Source organism: Myxocyprinus asiaticus, chromosome 24 (assembly GCF_019703515.2).
Source record: "Myxocyprinus asiaticus isolate MX2 ecotype Aquarium Trade chromosome 24, UBuf_Myxa_2, whole genome shotgun sequence".
NCBI classification, from domain to species: Eukaryota; Metazoa; Chordata; class Actinopteri; order Cypriniformes; family Catostomidae; genus Myxocyprinus; species Myxocyprinus asiaticus.
The window spans coordinates 2,217,151-2,228,858 of record NC_059367.1 but is presented as its reverse complement, the minus strand read 5'-3'; the positions used below and the strand labels follow the sequence as shown (position 1 = coordinate 2,228,858).

Below are 11,708 nucleotides of genomic sequence, written 5' to 3'. Positions count from 1 at the left end.
GTAATGAATGAACATCTTTATATATTTCTGTGTGCTTGCTTACACAGATTTATTGGATTAATCTGAGATCTTTTAACAGCAGTAAACTTTGGTTTAGATCCATTTTATGAATATTGAAGCTATAATGTCACCCAGTTTTCTTTGGAAATGCATTGTTTATAAAACAATTATAATAAGGGGCCTGGGTAGCTCAACGAGTATTGACGCTGACTACCACACCTGGAGTCGCGAGTTTGAATCCAGGGTGTGCTGAGTGACTCCAGCCAGGTCTCCTAAGCAACCAAATTGGCCCTGTTGCTAGGGAGGGTAGAGTCACATGGGGTAACCTCCTCGTGGTCACTATAATGTGGTTCTCGCTCTCGGTGGGGCGCGTGGTGAGTTGTGCGTGGATGCCGCGGAGAATAGCGTGAAGCCTCCACACGCACTACGTCTCCACGGTAACGCGCTCAACAAGCCACGTGATAAGATGCGCGGATTGACGCGGGGTAACTGAGATTCATCCTCCACCACCCGGATTGAGGCGAGTCACTACGCCACCGCGAGGACTTGGAGCGCACTGGGAATTGGGCATTCCAAATTGGGGAGGGAAAAAAAAACTATTTTAACCGGAACCGATTCACTTAAAGGAATGTTCCAGGTTCAATACAAGATAAGCTCAAGTGACAGCATTTGTGGCATAATGTTGATTATCACAAAAATTCTTTCCGAATTTTTCTTTAAAAAAAAAAGCAAAAATCGAGGTTACAGTGAAGCACTTATATTGGAAGTGAATGGGGTCAATTTTTTAACGTTAAAATACTCAGTGTTTCAAACGTATAGCCAAAAGATGTAAACAATATGTGTTAACATGATTTTAGTGTGATAAAATCACTTACTAACCTTATTGTTTTCAAAACAGTTTTCTGAATACGCCCCTCGTCATTCATTGATTTAACAAACAGATAGTCCCGCCCCCAACTCACGCTATAGTGCACATCAGTTCCCGCCCACTTTTTCAGCATTCTGGGTTCTGGAAATATTTTCCCATTAATTTTTTTCTGTAGGCTTTTCACAAAATCCTTCATAAAAGAGTTTTAAGTCATGAACCAAACCAACCAGCTCCGAGGTGAATCACATCACAAACTTTGATTTGAGGCAAAAAAAGTGTTTGAAAATCGGACAGAAAGACAAAGAGTGTGTACTTACCGTCTTTCATGAGGGAATGAACTACAATCCCAAGAAGCATTGCGAATGATGCAGTTGAATAAAAAACCGATGGAAATATATAAAATTATTGATATTAGGTTGTTGATTATAAGTAGAGAAACAATGTATTTTAAGTTTATTGCAAAATATTTTTACTAATATACTGTATAAGTAGTTTGAGAGTGTAGGGCGAGCGACTCGATTGCATCATTCACAGTGCGTTACGGGAGTGGGCAGTTGCTGCTGGACATGTTTGGTGGGCTTTGTTTGCTGCGGATGTCTGATTGGTGGATCTCTCTCTGCTGGATTATGGGTAGTGTAGTTCTTCACCAGGAATTCTGCTATTAAACTATTTAAAATGATGTAGTTGAAATAACACGGACTGATGGCTTCAACAGAACCATATACTGTAGCATCGATGAACAACCTTGGAGTCCACGGTAGGTCGGTCTTTGAAGGTTTATAAGTTATCGTTGAAATAAATAAATTCATCTATGGAAACAATGAATGGGATTTTTACTTCCTGAACCAGTCTGTTGCGCTCCATTGGTTGAGTCAGTGTTGTTGTGTCTAATGAGACGGGTCACTCAAAACAGGAATTTTCAAAACGCCACAAAGACACAGTGTTTACAGTTTTCAAGAAAATTAACGTATGAATGGCTTACTCTTAGTTGTCTCTGCATATTAAGTTGGGATAATATATATATATATATATATATATATATATATATATATATATATATATATATATATATATTTTATTTTTTATTTTTTTTGTGTATAGAGATTCTCTCTAAAAGCACACAGTGCTGCGGGAGTGCAACTGGTGGCACTGGCAAGACAGACAGTCCGACTAAGCTGATCCACCAATCAGAACGTTCATTTCAGACATGATTGAATATTTGCTAACCAATAATATTTTCCGTTTCAGTAAGGGGCGGAACATTTCCAGCATCTAAAGCTGATGCACATGCATCCCTGGAGTAACCATAATTTGCACTGTAAATGTATTTCCCTGCTAAACATACATATATATATATATATACATTTAAACTTAATTTATGCTATTAAACTTTGTGAAAATACTGCATGTTGTTGCACCCGTGCTAGTTTTTGATGCCTTTTTTTTTTTTTTTTTTTTTTTGCATTTTACTGCTGTCGGTGGTGCCTTTCTCTCGTGATATCAAATCATTTCAGTTTATATTTCTAAGTAGGAAAACAATTTCACTATATGCAGAAAAGCACATAATAGTACACAAATAAAACAAATAACCAATAATTCTTATGTAGGCTATATATGGCAATACAAGATAACGTGTTAACGTGAACATTACTACATATTAGCTACAATGCTTAACAGTTTATTGCGTATTATGAATTAGTTTATTAGTTAGAGTAATAATAAAGTATTAACAATTTTCATAGTAACCTAATGAAATAACATGAATGACACCTATTAATTGAAATGCATATTTAACATGAAGTGACCATAACATTGTTCTTAGTAGAGTACTCTACACCATTCCAGCAAGAAACTTACACTGATATACATTTTGTAAGTTTCTGAGGTACTATAAGTACAACAGTCTTTTATTTTTTAATGTATAATTATATACATATGCACTGTATATAAATGATATGGTATAATAAAAGGAAGGTTGACATAATTTCCAATGGCGCTAAATGAAATACATAACTTTCATTAAAGTACACAGTGCTGCTGTTGTTTTATAATAAAACATAATTATTAGGTTTTCATGCTTTCTAAAAGTGCTGTATGGGTACAGCTGCAAAAACTCAAGCAAACAAAGGCGGTTTGATTACGTAACTTTCGCGCCAACCCTCTCCCGCCTTTCCCTTTAAATCGATATAAATGTAAACATCATGCGCGAGAGATGTAAAGCTGTATGAATGAGCACGTAACGTCCACTGGAAAATATAAAAGACACAATCTCGTTGGCCAATAGACCTGTCAGTCAGGAAAGGCGCGCTGTGACATATTTAAAACATACTGGACAGAAATCTTTGGGCCAATCAGCGTGAAGGGATTATTCGGGCTCTGTCATTGGCTGCTGTGCGCGCGCGCAGAGTTTCACAGCGATTTCATTGGTTGTTTATCGAGCATGTGGTGCGAGCGCTTTAATGTCCTCGCCACTGATTCGCCCGCGATTTCCAACGCGGGAAAAATATGGAGTCTGTTCGGGTCACTGTAGCAGCATCCACCGCCAGAGAGAATCAAAGGGACCGCGGGAAAGCGCGCTGGAACATTGATACATGTAACATTTGGGAATGACTGCCTTTATATCACTAAAACTACCGGAGGCACTTATTTAGACGTTTTAATATATGTATATAGTCTGTTTTAATTAAACGGTTTTAATATACAGTGGGGTTTTTTTACGAAACGTCATTTGCGATGGCTGACAGCAAACATCAAGTGATATTTTGTAACGACTCGCCAAAAAGAGTTCTTGTCTCCGTGATCAAGACAACTCCCATTAAACCCAAAGCCGTGGACCCTCTCATGCCCACCAGCCCAGGCTTCAGTGATTTCATGGTTTATCCGTGGAGGTGGGGAGAAAACGCGCATAATGTCACTTTGAGCCCCGGATCGGCCAGCGGAACTGCCTCACCCACCCGAAACAGCTCCGGTCCTGCCGAAACTGATGTCAACGCCTGTCCGGAACACTTAAAAGTGAGAAAAACAAAAACAACACGTGCAGCATATAGTGTTATACTGCATACTATGACTGTAGTGTATAATATTGAACTAAATACATTTTGTCATCGATGGACACTTTTATTATTGTGCTTTATTTGTGTATTTATTAATAACAATAATTTATAAACAAGCGATTTTTTTTCTTTTTTTGGGGGGGGGGGGGTTGTTGTATCTAGTTGAAATGGTTTCATAAGTGTTGCCATTTGCAAAACTCTCGCGCGCTCAGAAAGGTTTTTAAATTGCTCTCCATTGTGACGCAGCCTGCGTTGGACATGACGTCAGGCGTGCGCGCCAAAATCTTACGAATGGTGTTTCTAGAAACGCAACATAGCGTTAAGCGTTTATTTAGGTTATAGGGAAATAACATGCATATGACATAGCTATAACTTAAGTTAAATTATATATGTTAGGTCCTGTAACTGGTCAACATTATGACATCTCTTAAAGGGACAGTTCACCCAAAAATGAAAATTCTCTCATCATTTACTCACCCTCATGCCATCCCAGATGTCAACTAAGATATTTAGAAGAATATTTCAACTCTTTTGGTCCATACAATGCAAGTGAATGGTGGTTAGAACTTTGAAGCTCTTAAAAGCACACAAAGGCAGCATAAAAGTAATCCAGTGGTTTAATCCATGTCTTTAGAAGTGATATGATAGGTGTGGGTGAGAAAGAGATCAATATTTAAGTACTTTTTTTTTAACTATAAATCTTCACTTTCACTTTAACATTTTTCCTTCTTTTTGATGTTTCACATTTGTTGTGCATATCACCACCTACTGGGCAGGAAGGAGAATTTATAGTAAAAAGGACTTAAATATTGATCTGTTTCTCAGCCACACCTATCATATTACTTCTGAAGACATGGATTAAACCACTGGAGTTTTATGCTGCCTTTATGTGCTTTTTGGAGCTTCAAAGTTTAGAACTGAGATATTATTCTATAAATCTTCATTTGTGTTCTGCAGAAGAAAGAAAGTCATACACATCAAGGATGGCATGAGGGTGAGTAAATGATGAGAGAAGTTTCATTTTTAGGTGAACTGTTCCTTTAAATGGGTATTGCGAGGTGAATCTTTTTTATTACAAATGTACATGTATAACCAGTATAAAAAACAGTTTTGAAATAGTAGTTTTAAAACTATACACCGTAGTTTTGACATTTAAAATAGTTTTATGTCAACTTCTATAATTGTACATTTTCTTATTGCAGGATGGTATCCGGCGTGGACGTCCGCGGGCAGATACTGTACGAGAACTGATCAACGAGGGTGAAAACTCCACCAGTCGCATTCGCTGCAACATCTGCAACCGAGTCTTCCCTCGGGAGAAGTCGTTACAGGCGCACAAACGCACACACACAGGTGAGTTCTGCCACAGGAACATTAGTGAAGTCCAGCGTTGTGTACTTGAAGTATGTTTACGTTCAGATGCTCTACCGACAACAGAACACGAGTATTGACTCTTCTCTTTGGCATTGTGTCATAGGGGAAAGACCATACCTGTGTGATTATCCAGACTGCGGGAAAGCCTTCGTCCAGAGCGGACAGTTAAAGACACATCAGCGCCTTCACACTGGAGAGAAGCCCTTCGTCTGTTCTGAGAAAGGTGAGAGGAAAGGAATTAATTTCCTGACCCGGAACAAATGGATGTTCAGCTGTAACGGCAGTGACTTAACAGTTATTTACCAAAACATAGCAGCATTGCCTCATTCATGTAGTTTTTATACTTGATCAATTAATTCTATTTTTTATTTTTATTATTATTATTTTACCTTGACCTTTTTGGTTAATTTTGAATAAATATTGCCTAAAATATGTTTTTTTATTTTTTTATTTTTTATTTTTTTTTATAGCTATTTGGTTTACATTTCTTTTGCCATCAATCCTTAAAATGTTGTTGAATAGTCCCGAATCAGTTTGAGTTTTTATTAAAAATGGTTCTTAAACATCTTATAGGTTTTTATTTAATTTATTTTTTCAAACCAGTTTTTATTTTACTAACATGGATTTTGCCTTGAAAATAGCAGTAGAAGCTGAAAAACAACAAACAAACAATCAAATCTTATTATTATAATTTAACTTGACCTTTTTGGTAAATTGACTAAATATTGCCTGAAACAAGAGTTCATTTAATTCTTTAATTTTGTGTACATCTTATTTGACATCAACTCTTAAAATGCTTTTTAACAGTCCGGAATCAGTTTTAAAATTATAGTAAAAATGGATCTTAAACAGTTTATATAGGTTTTTATTTTATTGTAACTGGCATGATGTTAAAAACTAAACTAAATAAAGCCTAAAATAAGTGTTAATTTATTTAGTGATTTTGTGTATGTCTTATTTGCTATCAACCCTTAAAATGTTTTTTAGAAGTCCCGAGTTTTAGAGTTGTTATTAAAAATTGATATTTTTTATTTTTGGATCTTTTTTTATATTTTTATCCCCTTTTCTCCCAATTTGGAATGCCCAATTCCCACTACTTAGTAGGTCCTCGTGGTTGCGCGGTTACTCACCTCAATCTGGGTGGTGGAGGACAAGTCTCAGTTGCCTCCGCTTCTGAGACCGTCAATCCGTGCATCTTATCACGTGACTCGTTGTGCATGACACCGCGGAGACTCACAGCATGTGGAGGCTCATGCTACTCTCCACGATCCACACACAACTCACCACACGCCCCATTGAGAGCGAGAACCACTAATCGTGACCACGAGGAGGTTACCCCATGTGACTCTACCCTCCCTAGCAACTGGGCCAATTTGGTTGCTTAGGAGAATCACTCAGCTCGCCCTGGATTCAAACTCTTGACTCCAGGGGTGATAGTCAGCGTCAATACTCGCTGAGATACCCAGACCCCCGCAAAATGGATCTTAAACATCTTATATAGGTTTTATTTTTTAAAAACCTGTTATTATTTTTAAAATCTGGATTTCACCATGAAAATAACCATTGAAGATGGCATGGTGTTATAAACAACAACAAATATATATATTGTTTTTTGGTAAAATGTAAATAAATATTACCAAAAATAAGTGTTCATTTAATTCAGTGATTTTGTGTACATCTAATTTGCTATCAACTCTTGAAATGGGGTTTAACAGTCCAGAATCAGTTTTAAAATTAATATAAAAAATGGATCTTAAATGTCTTAGGTTTTTAATGTATATTTTTTTAAAACCGTTTTTTTTTTTTTTTCCTAGGTTTTGCCATAAAAATATATATATATATATTTTATGTATATAATGCTGGCATGTCATTAAAAACAACAAATAAACAATACATGTTTTTTTTTTTGTTTTTTGAAGGGGGGTAATTTTGATTAAATAGTGCCTAAAATAAGTGTTAATTTATAGGTTTTTATTTTTTTTAAACCTGGATTTCACCATGAAAATAGGCATTGAAGCTGGCACGTCATTAAAAACACTTATTTGCCATAATTAAATTGTATTAAATATATTTTGAAACTCTATCAGCCCAAATGTCATTACGTTAAATGTAATATGTTTTGATATTGTTGATTGATAACTAGTTTACCTTTCTGCATCAAAGTTGTGAACTCTAAATACACAAGTTTCTCAGAATCTTCGTTTACATGTTGAATGCATTTTAAAAGCTTTTTTCCATGGCATCTGATTCAGGGTGCGGTAGCCGATTTACTCATGCCAACCGCCACTGCGCCAAACACCCGTATGCCCGACTGAAGCGCGAGGAGCCCACGGGTGAAGCTGGCAAATCGCAGGGAGCCGATAACAAGGCTGTGGCTGAATGGCTGGCAAAGTGAGTGAAAAGAGCAAACGTCGTTCTGACACTTAATGAAAACTGAATTTTAATTAGAGAAGGTAAACGTTGCATTGGTTATGTTGGCAGGTACTGGCAGACGAGAGAGCAACGCACACCTGCACCAGGTAAAGGAAAGACTTTGAGTAAAGATGCTATTGACCAGGAGCAGCAAGACCCTTTGGACTTCCTGCCGTCTGATGAAGGTGAAGAGGAGGACGCAGAGGATGAAAAGAGCAGCGCTGCGGGTGGGACAGCCCGCCGGCGTCTACAAGAACAGAGAGAACGTCTCCACGGCGCCCTCGCTCTCATCGAGCTGGCCAACAACCTCTCCGCCTGAGAAAGTGTCGAGAATAATCTGCTCGATTCTGTACAGATCTAGTTTTACGGGAAGTTTTAAACAGCCCTGCTAAAAAAAAAAAGAGAGGTTTAAACCGGGCTAAGATGGTCTGCTGGTTTAAGAGGGATTTTGGCCACTCGAGCAAACCGACTTAGACTGGTTAAATCTGGGTTTTTATGTCTCAGCAGGGAGGTCGTTGACCGAAAGATTTTTACACACATTTACAACCCTCGCACTTCTAGCTAGTGCACTGCCCGGGATGATATAAGCTACAAGCACCTTATTTTGCTTCCTGTCGTACCTTTAGGCTGCTATGATGGTAGATGATATCATTATATGAAGAATGTTGTTTGTTTTGTTTTCTCAGCTTATCATGGATGTGAGATGTGTTTTGTTTATTTTGTTGTGCACTTTGTGTTAATGAGTTTGTTGTTGTTGTTTTGGGTTTGTGGGTGGAGCCGTTTTGTATGTGACATTAATTTCTGTACGTCAAAGCGTGAGTGTGTTGTGTGTTTTGAAACAGGGTGTGTTGACCGACTTGCTAAAGATGAAGACTTGTATACAGCAGAACATATTGAACAGGCAGGTGGCCCGCTTGCTTTCGTACGTTATTGCAGCGTTAGTCTGGTTAATTGACATTTTCCATCACTTTGGTCCACTGACATTAATCATGTATTTATTATATTTAAACCAGTGAGAATAGTTGCTTGGGTTCTGGCTTTGCAATAACGTTGATAAACTAACCAGCTTTAAACATGCAGCACATACTGCTCTATCTATTTCTCATAAAGGTACACATTTATATGCTAAGAGATCTCATGTTAAAGGGACAGTTCACCCAGAAATGAAAATTCTCATCATCCCAGATGTATATGACTTTCTTTCTTCAGCTGAACACAAATGAAAATTTTTAGAAGAATATTTCAGCTCTGTAGGTCCATACAATGCAAGTGAACATTGACCAGAACTTTGAAGCTCTAAAAAGCACATAAAGGCAGCATAAAAGTGACTGATGTGGTTTTATCCATGTCTTCTGAAGCACTAGATGTAAGGAATAGATCAATATTTAAAACTTTGTTTTTACTAAAAATGTTCGCTTAACCAGTTCGTCGATGAGGGTGGAGTTCAAACTGTCCGTCGCGTTACGTAAGCGCTTGAGCCTTCTCTGCATAGATAATCATATGTAGAAACCTTACTAGCAGCTGTTCCTATGAACCGCAATACTGTTTCCACACAAAAGCAGTTAATGCAGCGGTCTAAGGCATCTCGTCTATTCACTTGCATTGGAGAAAACAATTCAAACAGCTTTCCTTGTTGACCGTTCCAAGATGGCGCCGCAGTTGACGTATCCAAAGCAGCTGAATGAGGCATCTATATATGAATATCTATGCTCCTCTGTTGTAAACAACAGTGCATATATTTTTGTTTGTCACACGTCAGTTCTCACGTGAATTTGCCAACGCGCTTGTGTCACGAGAGGCTGCGTGATCTCAACCCTCATGAATTTTTTTGTAAAAAAAAAAAAAGGAAAAAAAAAGTTTTAAATATTGATCTATTCCTTACACGCACCTAGCGTTTCACTTCAGAAAACATTAATCCACTGGAGTTGTATGGATCACTTTTATGCTGCCTTTATGTGCTTTTTGGAGCTTCAGCGTTCTAGTCACCATTCACTTGCATTGTATGGACCTACAGAGCTGGAATATTCTTCTAAAAATCTTCATTTGTCTTCTGCAGAAGAAAGAAAGTCATACACATCTGGGATGGCATGAGGACAAGTAAATCATGAGATAAAATCATTTTTGGGTGAACTGTCCCTTTAATGGGTAAGCCCTATAAAATGAAGCACTTACAATATTAATCTGTTCATGTTCTATTAACGTCTCGCTTCAATAGTTCTACTTTAGAACGCTCAAGAAAGGTGATATCAGCTTCCAAAGAGTGATGATGGAATGAGATTATAGATCAAACAGCACGTTTATTTAGTCAAACTAGTTCTGCTTGTTGATGCTTTTAATGATTCTTCATGATCTGCAACACTACATTCTGTTCAAGTGCTTCACTGTCGTTCATTTGTGAAATTTGTTGTTAAATGTCATTTAATCTGGCGACCATGCAAAAACTGGAAAATATTTTAGTTTTATTGTTCCATTTAAAATTCAAGTAATATATTCCACAAAAAGTCTTCAGAAAGTCGTGCTTTTAGAAACAAAAGGATTCCATGTGTTGACATTTCAATGTAAAGATTACGACAACCGAATGTAATCATGTTTTGATTTTTTTTTTATACGTGTTCTTGTTTGTTGGGCTGGAAGGACTTTGCTTTTTCCTCATCGGCCACACTTAGTTTTAGCACTTCGAGTCTTCAATAAATGATATAAATCATTGTTGGTTGTCACATTTTTATTTTAAATCAAGTATAAAAGGTAAACATTATATATGGAACTTTTTTCAGGTTTTTTTTATTTTTTATTAAAATGCCTTTTTTTTTTTTTTTTTTTAAGTTCTACATATAAATATATTTACATATATTACATAATTCTGTTCCAACATTTGCATACCTCCAGGTCCTTTCTTTGGCTAAAATAAAATGCCAGAGACTATTTGACAGAGACGAGCCACTTCTATAGAGTGTAGGGTTGCCACCCGTCTTGTAAAATATGGGTTCGTCCCGTATTTAAAGATAAAATGATGTGTCCCGTATTGAATCTGGTCAGATGGCGTCACAGTTAAATCGTTCCAGATTGGCAATTTAACATTGATATAAGTTGGAAAATTTGCCTACGGTGGAGTTTTTTTTCTATAAATGTTCAATAAGATCAAACAATGTATGAATACAATCATAAAGACAAGTACAGGTGAAAAATTATTTACAAAAATAATTAAAAAAAAATTACAAATATGTATAAACCAAAATGTATACATAAGATATAGAAGACAATCGAAAAAATTAAAATATATTGTTAACATATAAATGATGTATTTATTTATTTTATTTTTTTTCATAAGTTATGGGTCAGGAAAGTTGTCATTTTAGCATATAAGAAAGGATGTACAATTTTTATTAATAACGCATATTTATATAAAGCGCAACAGTGCCCGCCCACTTTTTTAGCCATCTGGGTTCCGGAAGTATTTCTGCATTTATTTCTTCCATAGACTTTTAATAAAATCCTTCATAAAAGAGTTGTGCGCCCTGAAGTAAACCAACCAGCTCTGAGCAGAATCACATCATCACAAACTTTGTTTTGAGGCAAAAAAGTGTTTGAAAATCGGACATAAAGACAAAGAAACAAGACTGTGTACTCACCATCTTTCCTGAGGGCACAAACTACAATCCCATGATGCATTGGGAATGATGTCATTGAATAAAAAAACGATGGGAATATACAGTATAAAACTATTGATTGTAGGTTGTTGATTATAAGTATAGAAACAGGATATTTTAAGTTTATTGCAAAATATCCCGATATGTACAAATATATACAGTAAGTAGTTTAAGCGTGAAGGGGCTCGATTACGTGATTCACAGAGCGCATGGTCACTCTGATTTCATTTCGCGGGTTTCGTTGGCCGCGATTCTCTGATTGGTGGATCTTTCTCTGATGCACCATGGGTAATGTAGTTGTTTACCATGAATTCCGCTATCAAATGTGATTTTTAAATAATGAAGCTGAGATAA

The 11,708-nt window shown here is 36.7% G+C and overlaps 1 protein-coding gene across 1 annotated transcript; it reads left to right on the top strand.

Annotated features, from left to right (window-relative positions):
* The first annotated feature begins 3,376 nt into the window (after positions 1-3,376).
* Positions 3,377-10,406, top strand: LOC127414576 (zinc finger protein 367). Its single transcript, XM_051652706.1, has 5 exons — positions 3,377-3,880; positions 5,124-5,274; positions 5,399-5,518; positions 7,548-7,686; positions 7,777-10,406. The coding sequence occupies exons 1-5, from the start codon at positions 3,602-3,604 to the stop codon at positions 8,024-8,026; spliced, it is 939 nt and encodes a 312-aa protein (XP_051508666.1). The 5' UTR covers positions 3,377-3,601; the 3' UTR covers positions 8,027-10,406.
* The last annotated feature ends 1,302 nt before the right edge of the window (positions 10,407-11,708 follow it).

Coding starts and splice junctions, on each gene's coding strand:
- LOC127414576 (XM_051652706.1), top strand. CDS start 3,602: ATGGCTGACAGCAAACATCAAGTGATATTTTGTAACGACTCGCCAAAA. Junction 5,275..5,398: donor GCACAAACGCACACACACAG/GTGAGTTCTGCC, acceptor ATTGTGTCATAG/GGGAAAGACCATACCTGTGT. Junction 5,519..7,547: donor CTTCGTCTGTTCTGAGAAAG/GTGAGAGGAAAG, acceptor CATCTGATTCAG/GGTGCGGTAGCCGATTTACT.